Source organism: Pleurodeles waltl, chromosome 9, assembly GCF_031143425.1.
Source record: "Pleurodeles waltl isolate 20211129_DDA chromosome 9, aPleWal1.hap1.20221129, whole genome shotgun sequence".
Classification (NCBI taxonomy): domain Eukaryota; kingdom Metazoa; phylum Chordata; class Amphibia; order Caudata; family Salamandridae; genus Pleurodeles; species Pleurodeles waltl.
This window is the reverse complement of record NC_090448.1, coordinates 754,204,653-754,222,550: the sequence shown is the minus strand read 5'-3', so window position 1 is coordinate 754,222,550 and position 17,898 is coordinate 754,204,653. Positions and strand designations below refer to the sequence as shown.

Sequence of the window (17,898 nt, the reverse complement as noted above, 5' to 3'; positions counted from 1 at the left end):
CAGGGACTAGATCTACTGAAAACTACCTGGATTGTGTCCAAAATGCAAGTAACCAACATTGTTGAACCCTGAAGTACCACAGACTATGTTCTGCAAGAGGGTGCAGAGTCTAATATTAAAATCACCCACTCAAATTACAAGATCTTCATCTACCTCACTGAGTGCATTGTTAATAGCCTGAACAAGTGAGTTTGTGATTTCAAATTGATAATGATTAAAATTATTATAGTAAAAGGTAACCAGAACTTAGTGGGAAAGGTAATAAGTATAATTTAAAAATGCAAAGAATCACAATGAATCATAGATATCCTGCCTACAAGGGAAACAGAAATCAGAGTTAATAGGCTCCATTTAAGACACACACAATTTGGAACGACCCCCTGTCTCTAAAGTTAGACTTAACCTTATTTTGTATTGGAGGAGGATTTGATCCTCACCCGACTTATTATCTTATCGGGCGGGTTTGGAAGAAATCTTAAAACTTTGTGGGGCCCTTAAGATCCAGTGGTTGTGGTTCATCAAGCGCTGCTTGGAAGAAATTGGGTGTGAGGATTTGTGGGCACACCCAGAAACGTTATGTGGGGTTTCCAAGTCTAGTCTATGCTTAAGGGGCTTTATTGGAGGCATGCAGATGGTAAATTATATAGGTCTGAGGCGCTAGACACTAACTTTGAGCTTTCTGGAGTTCAAAGATACTTACTGCCTGGAAGAGTTCATGGATGCAATCGGGCCCCCTGCTGCTAGATCCCTCTATTTAAGTTTTGCGTGGGGACCCTGCCTCTTCGCTCATTTACTGTTAAGCGGCAGCATCCCTTTGCTGATATTGAGCCAGAATCAAGTTGCCCTTTTTGCTCTGCGGCCAGCGAAACAATAGATCATAGTTTGTATTTTTGTCCCCAACATAGGGGGTGATTCTGACCGCGGCGGACGGCGGTCGCCGCCCGCCAAGCGGTTCCCGCCGAAAGACCGCTCCGCGGTCAAAAGACCGCGGCGGTCATTCTGGCTTTCCCACTGGGCTGGCGGGCGACCGCCGAAAGTCCGCCCGCCAGCCCAGCGGGAAACACCCTTCCCACGAGGACGCCGGCTCAGAATGGAGCCGGTGGAGTGGGAAGGTGCGACGGGTGCAGTTGCACCCGTCGCGAATTTCAGTGTCTGCAAAGCAGACACTGAAATTCTTCGTGGGGCCCTCTTACGGGGGGCCCTGCAGTGCCCATGCCATTGGCATGGGCACTGCAGGGGCCCCCAGGGGCCCCGCGGCACCCCCTACCGCCATCCTGTTCCTGGCGGGAGACCCGCCAGGAACCGGATGGCGGTAGGGGGTGTCAGAATCCCCATGGCGGCGGAGCGCGCTCCGCCGCCATGGAGGATTCTCAAGGGCAGCGGGAAGTCGGCGGTACACCGCTGACTTTCCGTTTCTGGCCGCGGCGGTCAGAATGCCCAGCGGTGCACCGCCAGCCTGTTGGCGGTGCTACCGCCGACCTCCGCCATGGCGGTAATTCCCGCCAGGGTCAGAATGACCCCCATAATGCCTATAGGAAGAAGTAGATTGCGCCGGTATGCTGTAATTTGGGTATTAGCAATTACAAAGTTGCCACCAGGATACTGCAGACAGACACTACGTGATCAATAGTATTTGCTGTCTCCCGTTTTCTTTTAAGTGTATAGAGACAGACAAAAAATGGCGATTGTCCTAATTTTACTGCCTAATCCTCAAGGCCTATGTGAGTTATTAGGTTATTTAGCTGACATTATCAGCTTTGACAAATTTTATGCTGTCTCTTTGGGGGGTGGGTGGGGGGTTTTGGCTTATACAAATGTTTGAAATTGTGCCCTGGAGCCCTACTCTAATTTGTCAGATGCCTTTTCACATGATGCCACTTTGTTTTATGCTTTTGCGTTATTTAACTTTCTATTTGCTGTGTTTTATGGATTTTAGTGTTTTAACAATGTATTGTTTTTATAATGTTTATGTATGCTTTTATGGCAATAACGAAAATAAAGTAGAAGTGACTACAATTTGGGACTCGTATTGAAAATGTCACTTACCCAGTGTACATCTGTTCGTGGCATTAGTCGCTGCAGATTCACATGCTGTGCATAGTCCGCCGTCTGGTGTTGGGCCGGAGTGTTACAAGTTGTTTTTCTTCGAAGAAGTCTTTTCGAGTCACGAGACCGAGGGACTCCTCCTCCTTTGTTTCCATTGCGCATGGGCGTCGACTCCATCTTAGATTGTTTTCCCCGCAGAGGGTGAGGTAGGAGTTGTGTATGTTAGTAATAGTGCCCATGCAATGGAATGAATAAGTATTTAGCAAATAAAGTTTAAGTAATATATTTACAAATGTACAAATGTTGAAGATTACTTCCAAACGGCTACAGGCTCCCGGGGAGGCGGGTGGACGCATGTGAATCTGCAGCGACTAATGCCACGAACAGATGTACACTGGTTAAGTGACATTTTCAGTTCGGTGGCATGTGTAGCTGCAGATACACATGCTGTGCATAGACTAGTAAGCAGTTATCTCCCCAAAAGCGGTGGCTCAGCCTGTAGGAGTGGAAGTAGTTTGAAATAAAGTTCTTAGTACGGCTTGACCTACTGTGGCTTGTTGTGCGGATAGCACGTCTACACAGTAGTGCTTAGTAAATGTGTGAGGCATAGACCATGTGGCTGCCTTACATATTTCGTTCATTGGAATATTTCCTAGGAAGGCCATGGTAGCGCCTTTCTTTCTGGTTGAGTGTGCCTTTGGTGTAATGGGCAGCTCTCTCTTTGCTTAAAGGTAGCAGGTTTGGATACACTTAACTATACATCTGGCTATACCCTGTTTTGATATTGGGTTTCCTGTATGAGGTTTTTGAAATGCAATAAACAGTTGTTTTGTTTTCCTAATTAGTTTTGTTCTGTCAATGTAGTACATTAGTGCTCTTCTGATGTCTAATGTATGTAGTGCCCTTTCAGCTACTGAGTCTGGCTGTGGAAAGAACACTGGTAGTTCTACTGTTTGATTTAAGTGGAACAGTGAAATAACTTTTGGTAAAAATGTAGGATTGGTTCTTAGAACTACCTTATTTTTGTGTATTTGAATAAAAGGTTCCTGTATAGTAAACGCTTGAATTTCGCTTACTCTTCTTAGAGATGTAATGGCAATGAGAAATGCAACCTTCCACGTTAAGAATTGCATTTCGCAAGAATGCATGGGTTCGAAAGGTGGACCCATGAGTCTTGTTAAGACGATGTTGAGGTTCCATGAAGGAACAGGTGGTGTTCTTGGTGGTATAATTCTTTTTAGGCCTTCCATAAACGCTTTAATGACAGGTATCCTAAATAGTGAAGTTGAATGGGTAATCTGCAGGTATGCAGAAATTGCTGCGAGGTGTATCTTTATGGAAGAGAAGGCCAGATTTGATTTTTGCAAATGTAGTAAGTATCCTACTACATCCTTTGGAGATGCATGTAATGGTTGAACTTGATTACTGTGGCAGTAGCAAACAAATCTTTTCCATTTACTTGCATAGCAGTGTCTAGTGGATGGCCTTCTAGCCTGTTTTATGACCTCCATACATTCTTGGGTGAGGTTTAAATGTCCGAATTCTAGGATTTCAGGAGCCAGATTGCTAGATTCAGCGATGCTGGATTTGGATGCCTGATCTGTTGTTTGTGTTGTGTTAGCAGATCTGGCCTGTTGGGTAGCTTGACATGGGGTACTACTGACAGGTCTAGTAGTGTTGTGTACCAGGGTTGTCTTGCCCATGTTGGTGCTATTAGTATGAGTTTGAGTTTGTTTTGACTCAATTTGTTTACTAGATATGGAAGGAGAGGGAGAGGGGGAAAAGCGTATGCAAATATCCCTGACCAATTCATCCATAGAGCATTGCCTTGAGACTGCCTGTGTGGGTACCTGGATGCGAAGTTTTGGCATTTTGCGTTCTCCTTTGTTGCAAATAGGTCTATTTGAGGTGTTCCCCAAATGTGGAAGTAAGTGTTTAGAATTTGGGGGTGAATCTCCCATTCGTGGACTTGTTGGTGATCTCGAGAGAGGTTGTCTGCTAGTTGATTCTGGATCCCTGGAATAAACTGTGCTATTAGGCGAATGTGGTTGTGAATCGCCCATTGCCATATCTTTTGTGCCAGGAGGCACAGCTGTGTCGAGTGTGTTCCCCCCTGTTTGTTTAGATAATACATTGTTGTCATGTTGTCTGTTTTGACAAGAATGTATTTGTGGGTTATGATGGGTTGAAATGCTTTCAACGCTAGGAATACTGCCAACAATTCGAGGTGATTTATATGCAACTTCGTTTGATGTACGTCCCATTGTCCTTGGATGCTGTGTTGATTGAGGTGTGCTCCCCACCCTGTCATGGAAGCATCTGTTGTTATCACGTATTGTGGCACTGGGTCTTGGAAAGGCCGCCCTTTGTTTAAATTTATACTGTTCCACCATAGAAGCGAAATGTATGTTTGGCGGTCTATCAACACCAGATCTAGAAGGTGACCCTGTGCCTGTGACCATTGCGATGCTAGGCACTGTTGTAAGGGCCTCATGTGCAGTCTTGCGTTTGGGACAATGGCTATGCATGAAGACATCATGCCTAGGAGTTTTAATACCATCGTTGCATGTATTTTTTGTGTCGGATACATGGCTTGTATAACCTTGTAAAAATTTTGAACCCTTTGTGGACTTGGAGTGGCTATCCCCTTTGTTGTGTTGATTGTCGCTCCTAAGTATTGCTGTGTTTTGCACGGCAGAATGTGTGATTTTGCATAGTTGATGGAGAAACCGAGTTTGTAGAGGGTTTGTATGACATACTCTGTTTGGTGTGAACACTTTGTTAGGGAGTTGGTTTTGATTAGCCAATCGTCTTGGTAGGGGAACACGTGTATTTGCTGCCTTCTGATATGTGCAGCTACTACTGCTAGGCATTTTGTAAATACTCTTGGTGCGGTTGTTATACCGAACGGCAACACTTTGAATTGGTAATGTATTCCCTTGAATACGAACCTTAGGTATTTCCTGTGCGAGGGATGTATTGGTATGTGGAAATACGCGTCCTTTAGATCTAAGGTTGTCATATAGTCTTGTTGTTTTAGCAGTGGTAATACGTCTTGTAGCGTGACCATGTGAAAGTGTTCCGATTTGATGTAGATGTTTAGTGTTCTGAGATCTAAGATTGGTCTCAATGTTTTGTCTTTTTTTGGTATTAGAAAGTACAGTGAGTAAACTCCTGTGTTCCTTTGTGTACGTGGTACAAGTTCTATTGCGTCCTTTTGCAGTAATGCCTGAACTTCTAATTCCAGAAGGTCTAAATGCTGTTTTGACATGTTTTGTGTTTTTGGTGGGACATTTGGAGGGATTTGGAGAAATTCTATGCAATAACCATGTTGGATAATTGCTAAGACCCAAGTGTCTGTTGTTATTTCCTCCCAAGCTTTGTAAAATTGGCTTAGTCTTCCCCCCACTGGTGTGGTGTGAAGGGGTTGAGTGACTTGTGAGTCACTGTTTGGTTGTAGGGGTTTTGGGACCTTGAAATTTTCCCCGGTTTCTAGGGAATTGTCCCCCTCTGTACTGCCCCCGAAAGCCTCCCCTTTGGTACTGTCCCTGGTAGGTAGGCAGTGTTGATTGTGAGGTGCTGGCTTGTGTGGCTTGACCCCGAAACCCCCCTCTGAAGGGTGTTCTGCGAAATGTGTCAAAAGTGCCTCTGCCCTGCGGGGAATAGAGTGCGCCCATGGCCTTGGCTGTGTCAGTGTCCTTTTTCAATTTCTCAATTGCCGTGTCCACGTCGGGTCCAAACAATTGTTGCGAGCTGCCCCTACTACAACTGAATCTGGTGGCAGTTGTGATGTGATAAAAGCAGGGTCCGTGGGCGGTGCTTTATATTTTTTCTCCACCCGTGGAGTTATCGCTATGCTTTTGACAGGATCTTTAAATATCTGTTTTGTGTGCCTTAGCATTCCCGGGAGCATAGGCAGGCTTTGATAGGTGCTATGTGTGGAGGAGAGGGTGTTGAAAAGGAAGTCATCCTCGACAGGTTCTGAGTGTAACGACACTTTATGGAACTCTGCTGCCCTAGCTACCACCTGTGCATACGCTGTGCTGTCCTCAGGTGGTGAGGGCTTGGTAGGGTACGACTCAGGACTATTGTCTGATACTGGGGCGTCATATAGGTCCCAAGCGTCCTGGTCATCTTGGCTCATGGTGGTATGAGCTGGTGAATGTGACGGAGTTTGTGCCGGTGATGTATGAGTTACAGGTGGAGGAGAGGGTGGTGGAGTTACTTTCTTCACCGCTTTTGCTTGTGGTGTTAGTTCTTGTGTTTGGAACTCGAGTCTCCTTTTCCTCCTGATTGGGGGAAGAGTGCTGATCTTCCCTGTCCCACTCTGTATGAAGATCCGCTTCTGGGTGTGGTCTACGTCAGTGGATTGTTACTCTTCTTCAAATCTGTGTTTGCACATTTGAGAGGACAGTGATTGTTCCTCTGAATACGAGCTGGCAATCGGTTCGGTTGCAGGGCGTTTTGGCACCGAAACTGTGTCTTTGCTTGTTTTCGGCTCCGAGGAGAATTTTCTCTTTTTTGTAGTCGAGCTTTCTCGGCGTCGATCATACTCGGTGCCGCTGTCTCTGCGTCGAGCAGCTTCGGTTCCGCTGTCTCGGCGTCGACCCTTTTCGGCAGCACTTTCTCGGTCCCGAGATTGCTGCGTGCCTGTGTCTCGACCCGAGTCGGACGATCTCGGCACCAGTTCGCCCTTTTTCGGTGCCGATGGACGGTCACCTATTTTATGGGTTGAGCCATGGCCTGTTGGCAGTGGCGTCCCCTGGGCCTTGTCTGTTTTCCCTTGTGGTGCTTGTTTCGACGTCTTACTCACGGTTTCTTCGACGTCGAACTCCTCCGAGTCCGATTCATGGATGGAGAAGGCTTCCTCTTCTTCTCCTTGTTCCTCGAACCCTCGTTGTCCTGTCGGCGTCGACGCCATTTGCAACCTTCTGGCTCTTCGGTCACGGAGCGTCTTTCGGGACCGGAACGCACGACAGGCCTCACACGTTTCTTCCTTGTGCTCGGGCGACAGGCACAAGTTACAGACCAAATGTTGGTCTGTATATGGATATTTGCTGTGGCATTTAGGACAGAATCGGAACGGGGTCCGTTCCATCGGTGTCGATGTTACACGCGGTCGGGCCGACCAGGCCCCGACGGGGGGTCGAAGTTACCCCGAAGGGCTACCGGAGCTCTTCACGATTCGGTGTCGATTCTATCTAACCCGATACCGAACGAAACAATACCGACGTAGTTTTCCGAAGTTTTGACTATCTTTCCGTCCCGAAACCCGGAGCGAAAAGGAACACGTCCGAACCCGATGGCGGAAAAAAAACAATCTAAGATGGAGTCGACGCCCATGCGCAATGGAAACAAAGGAGGAGGAGTCCCTCGGTCTCGTGACTCGAAAAGACTTCTTCGAAGAAAAACAACTTGTAACACTCCGACCCAACACCAGACGGCGGACTATGGACAGCATGTGTATCTGCAGCTACACATGCCACCCTACATCAGGTTACTTAACTTGTTAACAAGTCCAGCCACATACCAAGACATTAAATTAAGATTCTGGGCAGGTACTGTAATCGAGTCTGAAGTAATCAGCTCATTCAAAACTTGTATGGGGGGATTTTCAATAAGTTTCCTCTAGTTGGATAGGTACTAGGAGCACTGGCTTCTCAGCCTCCATAACATAATAGCCCTCATCAAATTAATTAGGTTCATCACATTTCATTGACTCACGACCCCAGAAAGCTAGATGAATCATGATACCAGAGTGACAACATAGTGTTCCACATACCTGGAGGCCTTGTTATATTTGCAAGTCAAACAACATGCTCCAAGGTTTCGAGAGGTACATATCTGTTATGAGTCACAATAGCAGGCTACTCTCTCAAGGGCCCTTGTGTACGGTGCAGGAGGTCACACACTTACTGTACTAAACAAATTAACCCGAAGGGGTTGCCTTAATACTACGCAACCACACCCGTGCAGCTCTAAAATTGATAACACAATCACCTGTCTCCCTTTAAAAAAAAAATTCCCCACCGAGGCGACCCTCAGGGCAGTGATTTTATATTTATACAAGGTGGCACTATTTTCCAAAGCATTTGCCATCCAATGAATAACTTTGTTTTTTAATTGTGACACATCTTCTCTTTGGTTTGGGTATAGTGTGGGAACATTTGTAAACACAATCACCAGTCGGGTAGCTTCAAGGGGCAGTTCTAAACGACTTAGGATGATGAAACAGATTGCCAGCATCCAGGGAGGAAGAGATACCATTTCAGGACAAAGTTATTTCTGAGTTTGGGGGCTGCAAGGCATGCCCTGCATGTGATGTTGGTCGGCGGGAAGTAGATACAGTTGTTAAACTACAGGGTCCTTAGTATAAAAGGGTAACTCTGGCGTGATAATCATCATGGAGGGTTCAACCACTATGTTTTCAAAGGTGCCTTCCACTGATCCACTATCACCACTTCTGCTTCACAATCCCATCTGCCCCACACCTCTAGGTAATGGCTTACGTGTTACTTGTTCTAGTAACTCCTTAAGACTTGGCTCTATGCCCTTGAGTGATGATAGTATAAGGTCAATAAATGTCTTAAGGACCCCTCGATGGCTTTGATGTAGTTTTCCAGACCAGCTATTTTTAATAGTTCGGAACTAGCTACTCAGCTCAAGTCAACCCCTGGTTGGGATTGCCTGTCTAAGGATAATGTCTTATTTCCGATGGGGGGTCTTCTTGCATGAGCATTTGGAGGCTGACAGGTGCCTTTTTTTCTATTTGGGTGGTGGAAACCAAACAAGTTTGTTACTATTAGAATGTTAGAATAGCTGGTAACAGCTTCAATTGGTAAACCATCTCTAAAAACACCAGGTTAGATGTCTCACCCTATTGATCTTGTTGTATATTTTCATAATTTAAGTAATTGAGAGTAGAGTCCGTACAAATGGCCAGGGTCTGTGATAAAGCTTTCTGGGTGACCTCCAATCTTTCTTTCACACACTCAATCTCAGAGTTAATAGCACCCACTGCAATAGTTAGGAAATTAGTTATTGAAGTTGTTAGCGGTTAGTTCTTACCAGACCAAGTCAGAGCCATGGCGTTCCTCTTTCCCATGGGATCAGTTCTCAAATGATCCTGAAAACAAAAGTAAGGCCAAAAGAGGTAGCCCAGCACAGCCTCTTTCAGGCTTTGACAGGCGCAGATAGGGCAGTTCTTTGCACAGGCATGCAACCGCACACGTACTGAGCTGTGGTGGCCTCGACCACTTTTATGGTGCCCAACAGTAAGTCCAGCCTTCTGGCTCATCTGTGACCCCCACACGATCCGGCAAATTAAGTCCCTTGTCACCAAGCAATGTAGTTGTGTGTCCCCTTCTGAGGAAGCCTCAAACCCTTTGGTGGCACCAAACAGAAGTCCAGCCTCCAGACTCGTTTAAAACCCCACAGAATTGTGGGAAATAAAGTCATCTGTGACTAGGAATGTTGTTGCGCATCCCGCGCTGCGTTGGCCTCAACCACTTTTATTGTGTCCAAACATCAAGTTCAGCTTCCAGGTTCTTCGGAGACATCGCAGAATCTCAGGAAATAAAGATCTTAGCCACCATGAATACAGTTGTATGTCCTGCTCTGCGGTGGCCACAATCAATTTATGGCATCCAAACAGGAAGTCTAGTAACAGGACTCATCCAAGACCCCACAGGATTGCGGGAAACAAAGTCCTTTGCCACTAGGACTGTAGATACGCGTCCACCACTTCATTCAGTTGTGAGCTGTCCCACTCCTTCTTTCTTTCCCCTACCCGTTGTTCCTTCGCCTCATTACACTTGCATTTAACTCATTCCCATTTTATTTTTTAAATGAAAAGGCAAAAAAGACATACATTTTAAATTACACTTGGCCAAACTGTACAACTATACAACTGACAATCAAAGATCTAAATCTATCATCAGTTGTGTATTACAATTATTGTCTCAGCATTATATATGATCCAAATATAGCCAGTCTATAAAGTGGTTCATAACAACATGTCCTCCATTTCTCCTGCCACCACTTTCTATCCTGTCAACAACTGGTTCGACAATAATGTGACATAAGTGCATCAACCTTTCCTCAAAACTTGGAGGTACTGAATCATTTCAGTGTTAGGCTATCCAAGGATGAGTAACTACAATCACAATGAAACAAAGTGAAATCTCACAATTAATTATGGTCTCATCCCTTAGAGTCGTTCTGGTCTTTGAAGACAAGCCCAAACAAGTATAAGTTATTTTGCACAAGTTTTTCATGATGCTCTCCCGAGCATTGCCAAAGGGTAACACAATTACCAAATATATGCAAGATCATATGCCTCTTCTACCCCACATTTGGGTCATTTTGAATCAGTGAGGCACTCTCAACAAAATAATTTCACAGGAGTATAATACGATGAGTTTAAAGTATGAAAGTGTTGGAAGCTACAGGTTCAGAGATAGTGATGTTTCTACCCATATATTTATACCTACTGTGCCCAAGGCTTCTGTTACATCCACATTTACCTTTTTGGTGGCCGTTTGTTAAAAATATTAAATCTCTAAAATTACAAGCGAGTTAAATTTAAGACACTGCAATTGCACTTTAGATACAGAGTGATATTGCCACTATTGTTGGTGGGGGAAAGGGTGGTATTCTTCCACCTTGGACATTTTCAGAGATCACATGTCATGCATGGGAGTGGCTTCCTCTAGCTAAAATGGGCCAAATATTTTACAATGGAATAAACCCATTATTATTTTCAAGCTAAGTTTAATTTACCCAGATCTAGAGTTTTCAAATAGTTTTAGTTCAGGGATTCTTTTTTTTTTTTTTTAATGAAAGAAGCTAATTTAAATATGGTTAACATTCTTTAATGGAATTGCTAAGTTTTCACCCCACACCCTCAGTGCCTATTCATTCACTCACTTCTTAATTAACTCTATAAATTGCCCTCAGTGCACTCCTTTTTCTTCATTGTATCCTGCTTCATGTTCTCTTAATAAATGCTCTTCGCCATATTCTTCCTTTTCTTTTACTATCATTGCAAAAGCATTTTCTAGCTCTGTAATAAGGAGTCCTAATTTATTCTCTCACCTACAGAGTCCCTTTCTCACAGGTGACAATCACAATATTTTATCTTTCACCTTACTCCTTTTCTTGTCTAAGACGTTCTTTTCCTTCACTCAGCTCCCCTCTTCCACTAATCCTGTCTCTCTCAATGTGTTACAATATTTCACTCTATTCCCATATCTTCACCCAACTCCCTTTTTCTTCACCTCACTCAATTAATTTTTTACTTCACTCCCTTTTCTTTTCTCTCATCACACTCCTTGTATTCAATGTCTTCAGTTTTTATTTATTGCACACCCTTTTTCAGTCTCCATACCTCATTTTCAATCACTTCACAGGATGTAGGAGATAGTATGTGATTTTACCTCATCTGTGGTGGGTTTCTTGAGCTCCATTTGTTCTTCTTCCTCCTCTTCATCACTTTCTGCTTCCCGATCTGTGCAAGGAGAACTATTGTGAGACTGGAGGGTAAATGGGTTGCAATACAAAATCTGCAGTCAGCTGAGATCTGATAACTCTATAGAAGTAATTCAAATGGCTTTATTGGAGGCTTAAGCTGAGGAAGAAAAGAGCATTTTGTGGACTCTCACCAATGGACTTTCTTGGCTCTAACTTGGGCAGCTTCTCTTCTCCATTGGAGAGAACATTGCTGGAATCAGACTGGTCAGTGAAGGACGTTCCTAGAATAGAAAACCAATATGCAAATGATAAATTACAAAAGCTGAAATACACTCTCTGTGGATGGAACATTCTTCAGCAGCAATCCAATGGATGGTTCATTGTAAAAGAATCTATATGCAAATATATGTTTGGGTTATTCCAACTCAAGAGTTCACACAGCAACGAGGTGCCCACAAATACAGCCTCCCTAAACACAGAGCATTACAGCACTTTCAGACAGTAAGCAGGCCTTGGGCACACTGCTCAGGAGGTAGACCCCTAACGGTAACCCAGACCCTGAGATCTAATTTGGTTGGAAGAGCCCCAGCTACACCGATTGGAAAGTAATCAAAAACGTTCCATACTAAAACTCTGGAAATTGTTCTAGTTATTTTGGAAGCCTGAATTCTTCTATGGTCATTCACGAACACAGAGTCGACCGATGCCACTTAATAGCGCACAAGGGTATTGCTCGAAGAAAAATCTCCAGATCAAGTCTGACGCCTGGGGTAAATTCTAAGGTAAAGAATCTGCTACTAGAAGTATATATCAGATATAAGTGTATTATTTATTTGTAACATCAAGCAGCACACAAATATGATGTGCAGGTTACAATAGATTGTAAAATGGCTAGATCCAGAGCTACCAAGATGAAAATAGACTGGTGCAACAATACAAAGAAAACAAAATTAAGTGACACAAAGCTTGTGTGTCTATACACTGCATCACACATACCTCCAACCAAATAGTTCATGTAGTAGTTAGTGCACCAGTTATCTGCCTTCATGGCTACAAGTCAGAACCTCTAGTCAACAATCCCATTATGTTGAGCACAGATACCCCACACTACCTATATGGTTTTGTGGGCAACCCTGTGCTTCATAAATTGGTTGTTTAAAAACTCTGGGATTATTCTAAGCCCTGTTTCCATTTTGCAATGCTTAGGGTTGTTGCAGTACACCAATTTTTGGCTATGTCGCACTTAGTAATAATCAAAGCTACACCAAGCAACAACTTCTAATACCTTGGCAGGCCAAGATCAACAATAAGATTCCGAGTAGCAATGCATGGACTGAGTGAAATCCTGGAACCAATCGCCTTGTTGCATGTCCATTCAAGTGTGCCTCAGAGTGGGCATAGGTTTCTGCAATGCCATACCGTGTGTAACAAATCCCGACCTCAGCCGGATTCCAGAGACCTGATGGTGATGAGTCACTTGGATGCATCAGAGCCTTTCTTTGGTGTAGTGCACCCGATGCAGATATTTAAATGGTGTGAGACTAAATTTAGTTGCAATCAATATTTCTCTGGGAGCAGTGATGGTCTTCCTCCACTCCGCATCATCAAAGGGGCCAAAATCAGTTTCACGTGCCTCTCTTAATTTCCCATTTTATCAGGTGGTTTGATAACCATTGACTTGTAGCTGCAGAGATTTTGTTTTTGTTGGCAAAATCGTCCATTGTTATTTTGGCTTCCAATGGGTGAGTCTGGTACAGCATCTAAAGCTTAGATATAAGGTAGCAGCACAACTCAACTATAGAAATCTGCAAACTTGTGTGTGTGCTAGGCCAAAATATTCTTAGAAATATGCAAACAATTTAAGATGGGTATGTGTCAGAACAGCTCCTAGAGTTGGTATGCCCAGGGTATCCCTGCCCTCAAAGTCAAAGAGTGGTGCAACTTCTGGAAGTAGGTTACCTAACCATAACGAGGTTTCTTTAGTGAGACATTGATGCCACAGTATTTGTTTTAGGGTATCAGAACACATTTGTAGGGCTACTATGCTTTCTAGCTTTTCAAATCCTTAATCTCCCACGTTGTCTAGACTTTTCAATAACTTCTGTTTAATCTGAAAACCCTGGCAAATTCGTCATTATGCATAGTCTATTTTCTATAGTCTATTTTCCTGTGTCATAGCCCTCTGGCTCGTTTCTAAGTAAAATCTGTCTCTATTTCTCTCATCTCATCACCATATTGGTCTAGGTGGTTTGGTTAGAATTACACCTGCTGCAAGCATTCTATGTTGACTGGTTTACGTTTCGGAATCTAGTGATGCAGCGAGAAGATTAAGGAATAATCTGCAGAGATATTAAGAAGCATTTTGCACAGATGCAAGTTGAAGCACTGTTGCTTCATTACCTCTCTTTGTGTGCGGAGAACGCTTGCACTGAGTTCACCCAAGTTGTGATAGCTTCTCCTGCCAGGAAAGATGTACATGACATCTGCCCATGTTCTCGCCGTGGTCTGTGAGGAAGACAGTACTGCCTCCTGTGTGAAACTTTTGCTGCAGATGCATGATGCACATGATCAGCTTTGTGATAATTTTTACGCCGCAGTTATCTACCACTGTCTGCTTTGTGTGAGTGGGGCAACATAGCACCCGTTCCTAGCTGTGCTGTGCTACAGCTGTTTTGTGTCTGAGAGAAACTTGCACAGCTACTGGGTAACTTGGTCTTTTCTGTCTGCAGGGGAAGCTTGCATCACAATTGCCCATTCTGTACCCATTCTGTGTGGTAATGGAAGCTTGCACTGATGCTGGCAGTACCTGTTTAGTGATTATCACCATAGGAAGGTATTCTCGCTATACATACACAATACATTGGCGTTCTAAACCTTGTTTACTTTTTTAAAACTATGACGTTCATGCATACCTCAGTGCATGCGCCTTCCCTTCTCTAAGAGTTTCTAAGCGGAGCATCTCTCATTCAGTTTGCCTCTTCATGGTTGCAGGCTCCTCCAGCGGAAGCCTCTGTCTAAGTGATTATTTTAAACCAAAGGTGAGCTTTTTAGGTCTAATACTGCGATTTTCATGTCTGTACATTGACCCTGACCTACTGGATTTGCCAATGAGTGTTTTGTTTGCTTTTAATTGCTTCCTTTAAGTTTGTACTGCCATACTCAACCCTACCCTTACACCTTTAACATTTTGACTTCTGTGGAACACCACTGAATCATTGCTGGAAACTGGGGATCCCAACCTATGTTTGGATTTGAACCACAAAACAATACACAAAAATATAAAAATAAGTATAGACTGAATTAAAATACAAATTATGAAATATGCTATTTAATTCATAAAGAAATAAAAAAATAAAAAAAACTGAATTATATTGGCAACATTTGGGGCTTTTCAAAATGTGGTCTTATTTCTAAATGATGACGCATTCTGCTAGACTGTAGCATATCACTTTCTCTTTTCTCCTAATGTTTGCCCTCCTTTTGGATGAACTGAGCTTCCACGGGGAGGAAACGCAGGCAAGAGTGGGTGAGTTAGTCCATGAAGAAGTGAATTTTGGCTTTGAAAGCAGGTGCAGCTGGCTTGCTTATTAGTTAAGTGATTTCATGTCACCCATGCAAGCACTGAGACCTTTTTTATTTTAACAAACCAGTAACTCGCTTCAGCTGACCAAACAATCATCACTATCCACACCATGTTATTGACTCAACCACCTCTGTACGCCCTTCCCTGCAATACCCTCAACAGTATGGGTTATTTAGGTTCCCATCATCATGATCTTTTTGATCATCAATCGAGCCCCTCTTTTCGAAACCCCAGATATACCAGAATTAATGTGATTGCACTCATCAGCATACCCGACTCAAGCCCCCAGAAACTTGCTTTAGGACATACACGGTGGGTCCCAATCCTTTCACCAGTAGATTATCATATATTTCTTGCTCCAGGAATCAATGGTCATTGTTTCTCAACGTTTCATTCTTGGAGCCAGTAATCAATATAATTTATCTGATGCAAATTTAAGAGGAGACCATTTATTCCTAGCCCAGTACTGTGCTCATTCATCCCCTGCACCCGCAACTGGACGCCATTTACTCTTCCATTAGGCATAGGCAATATCATTAATTCTTCTGCAGGTAATCTGCCCTCATTTATTACCTGTACCAGTAAATGGTTGCTTTCATTGCACTAGAAATCTGTCCTTAATCAATTCATGCACATGTAACTGGCCCTCGCTGATTCCGAAACCACTAACCCTTTCCTCTTTTTCTTTGCGTTAGTAACTAACCTGCCATGTTTTACTCTTGCTCCAGTAATTAGTGCCAACCGATTCTTAGCCTGTTTCATTTTCCGCTCCAATGACCTGTGATTTATTGTAATATCAGTAATCAGTGACCATTGATTCTTAGACTAGTAATAAGTTATCTCATTCTTTGTACAAGTGATCTTGTATTGACAGGTCTAGTTGTCTCGCCAGCGTCATGTTTTCCATAACAATCATAATTAAAAAACAGAGCGGTGCACATACATAGAAGGACCTTTGGTCAGCCCACTTCATCCACTCTTTCAGTGTCATTCACATTTTGCTTCCACCCACCCCAGCCTACAACATTGGGCAGTGAGTCAGCCCACTTTAGCCTTTGGTTGGTGCATTTATTCTTGCACATGTATGTGCACATCCACCTAGACAGTAGACCACTTCAGCGCCAGGGCTGGTAGGCCAATGCCGTTTTCATTTAATAATTTATTTATTTTTGAGATAGGCCATAATTTATGAGGGGTCATTTTTTATGACTGGCCCTTTTTTATTAACTTAACTAAATGTATGCCACCATTACACTTTTTTTTTATTTTTATTTTTTACTTTTTGTATTGCATTTATACTATTAATAATGTCTACTGTTTGCCAAAAACAAAAAAGAATTGCAGGCTTTTCAAGGTTGGACTCAGGGTTTTTTGCAATGCTAGCTTTGTTCTTGCAACAGTAACCAATGGATACTGATTTACAGCACATCCCATTGTTTGCACCCAGTGGTTTGGCCTCATTTATTTCTTGTGTCAGTGATGTGAATTAATTCCTAGACCAATGATCTGCCTATTTCCTTTAAGCACCAACAATCTGACGTCATTAAATCTTACAAAAGTAAACCGTCCACATTATTTCTTAGGCCAGTAATATGTTCCTCATTTCGTTAGACCCAAAATTAATCTTTGCACTAGTAACCTGAATTGTTTTTTTTATTTTTTGCATCACTCATCAGTGTCCACAGATTTTTAGCACATTTCATTTTTTGCGCCAGTAATCTGACCTAGTTTGTTTGAAAAGTAATCTGTCCCTTTCATTTCTTTGCCCCTGAAATCATGCTTTTTTCACCATAATCAGTGCCCAATGATTGCAGAACCAGTTGTGGTTCCTTTCATTCCTTGCACCAGTAATCTGATATCAATTATTCTTTGAGCAGGGATCTGCCTTTGCTCGTTCCCTGCGCCAGTAATAAGGTAAACATTACTTACCAGTAACAGTGTTTTTTCAGCCCGTAGTGGAGTAGCTATGCATTACACACTGTGCACATTTCTGCCACTTAATGCTACGCTTGGAACATTACAAGTTATTTTTCTTCAAAGGAAGAGCCTGTGTTTTGATGTCACACGTGTTACCTTCTCTGAAACCCACAATGCCAGGACTCAGATTCTACCTTAGATTGTGTTTTCAACTTATCAGTACGTTTTTGTGTGCTGAAGTAAAGTGAAATTCTACCTATGTAATGGAGAAATATTTACAAAAAGTAATGTATTTGTTCATTTAGAATGTTTCCGGACATGTTATACCACTGCTAGCACCTCATAAGGAGGGTAAGGTACATCTGAATCTATTGCAGTACAACCTGCAAACCTAGCTTTATAGAAACGTTTTCCATTTGCAGCGTAAGTAGCAACATATCACATGCCATTTGGAGAACACAACCCCTTAATATGTGTATGGGCTTACGAACAAAAGGTGGACGATACCTTGAACAGAGTTTTTAGTAACGTTTGTTCAACTAACACCTCTTCCCTAGTGTACATGTCCACCAGCAGTGTTTAGTGACTGTGTGGATAGAAAACCATGTGGCAGCCTTACAAATATCTGCCAATGGAGTGTTTTGTTGAAATGTCATTATGGTCCCTTTTTGTGACCTGAACGTGCCATTGGTGCGACACTCGGAGTACATTTAGCTTTGACATAACATGGCTGAATGGATCTGACAATCCAGCTTTCGATCTAGGTCTGCGAAGATGCAGATTTGTAAAAGCAACTAAAAGTTGTGCTTTTCTAACGGATCGAGTTCAGTACACATAGTGCATGATTTCTTGTTTGACATCTAATGTGTGTAGTGTGTTTT

General features: G+C 43.1%; 1 protein-coding gene across 1 annotated transcript in view; it reads right to left on the bottom strand.

Moving 5' to 3' along the window:
- The window catches only part of PLCB3 (phospholipase C beta 3), a 550,119-nt gene that overhangs the window by 134,499 nt on the left and 397,722 nt on the right, over positions 1-17,898 (bottom strand). Inside the window, exons 15-16 of the mRNA XM_069207906.1 lie at positions 11,709-11,798; positions 11,484-11,554 (exon numbers count right to left, since the gene is read on the bottom strand). Coding sequence (XP_069064007.1) covers positions 11,484-11,554; positions 11,709-11,798 — 161 coding nt within the window. The remainder of the gene's footprint in view (positions 1-11,483; positions 11,555-11,708; positions 11,799-17,898) is intronic.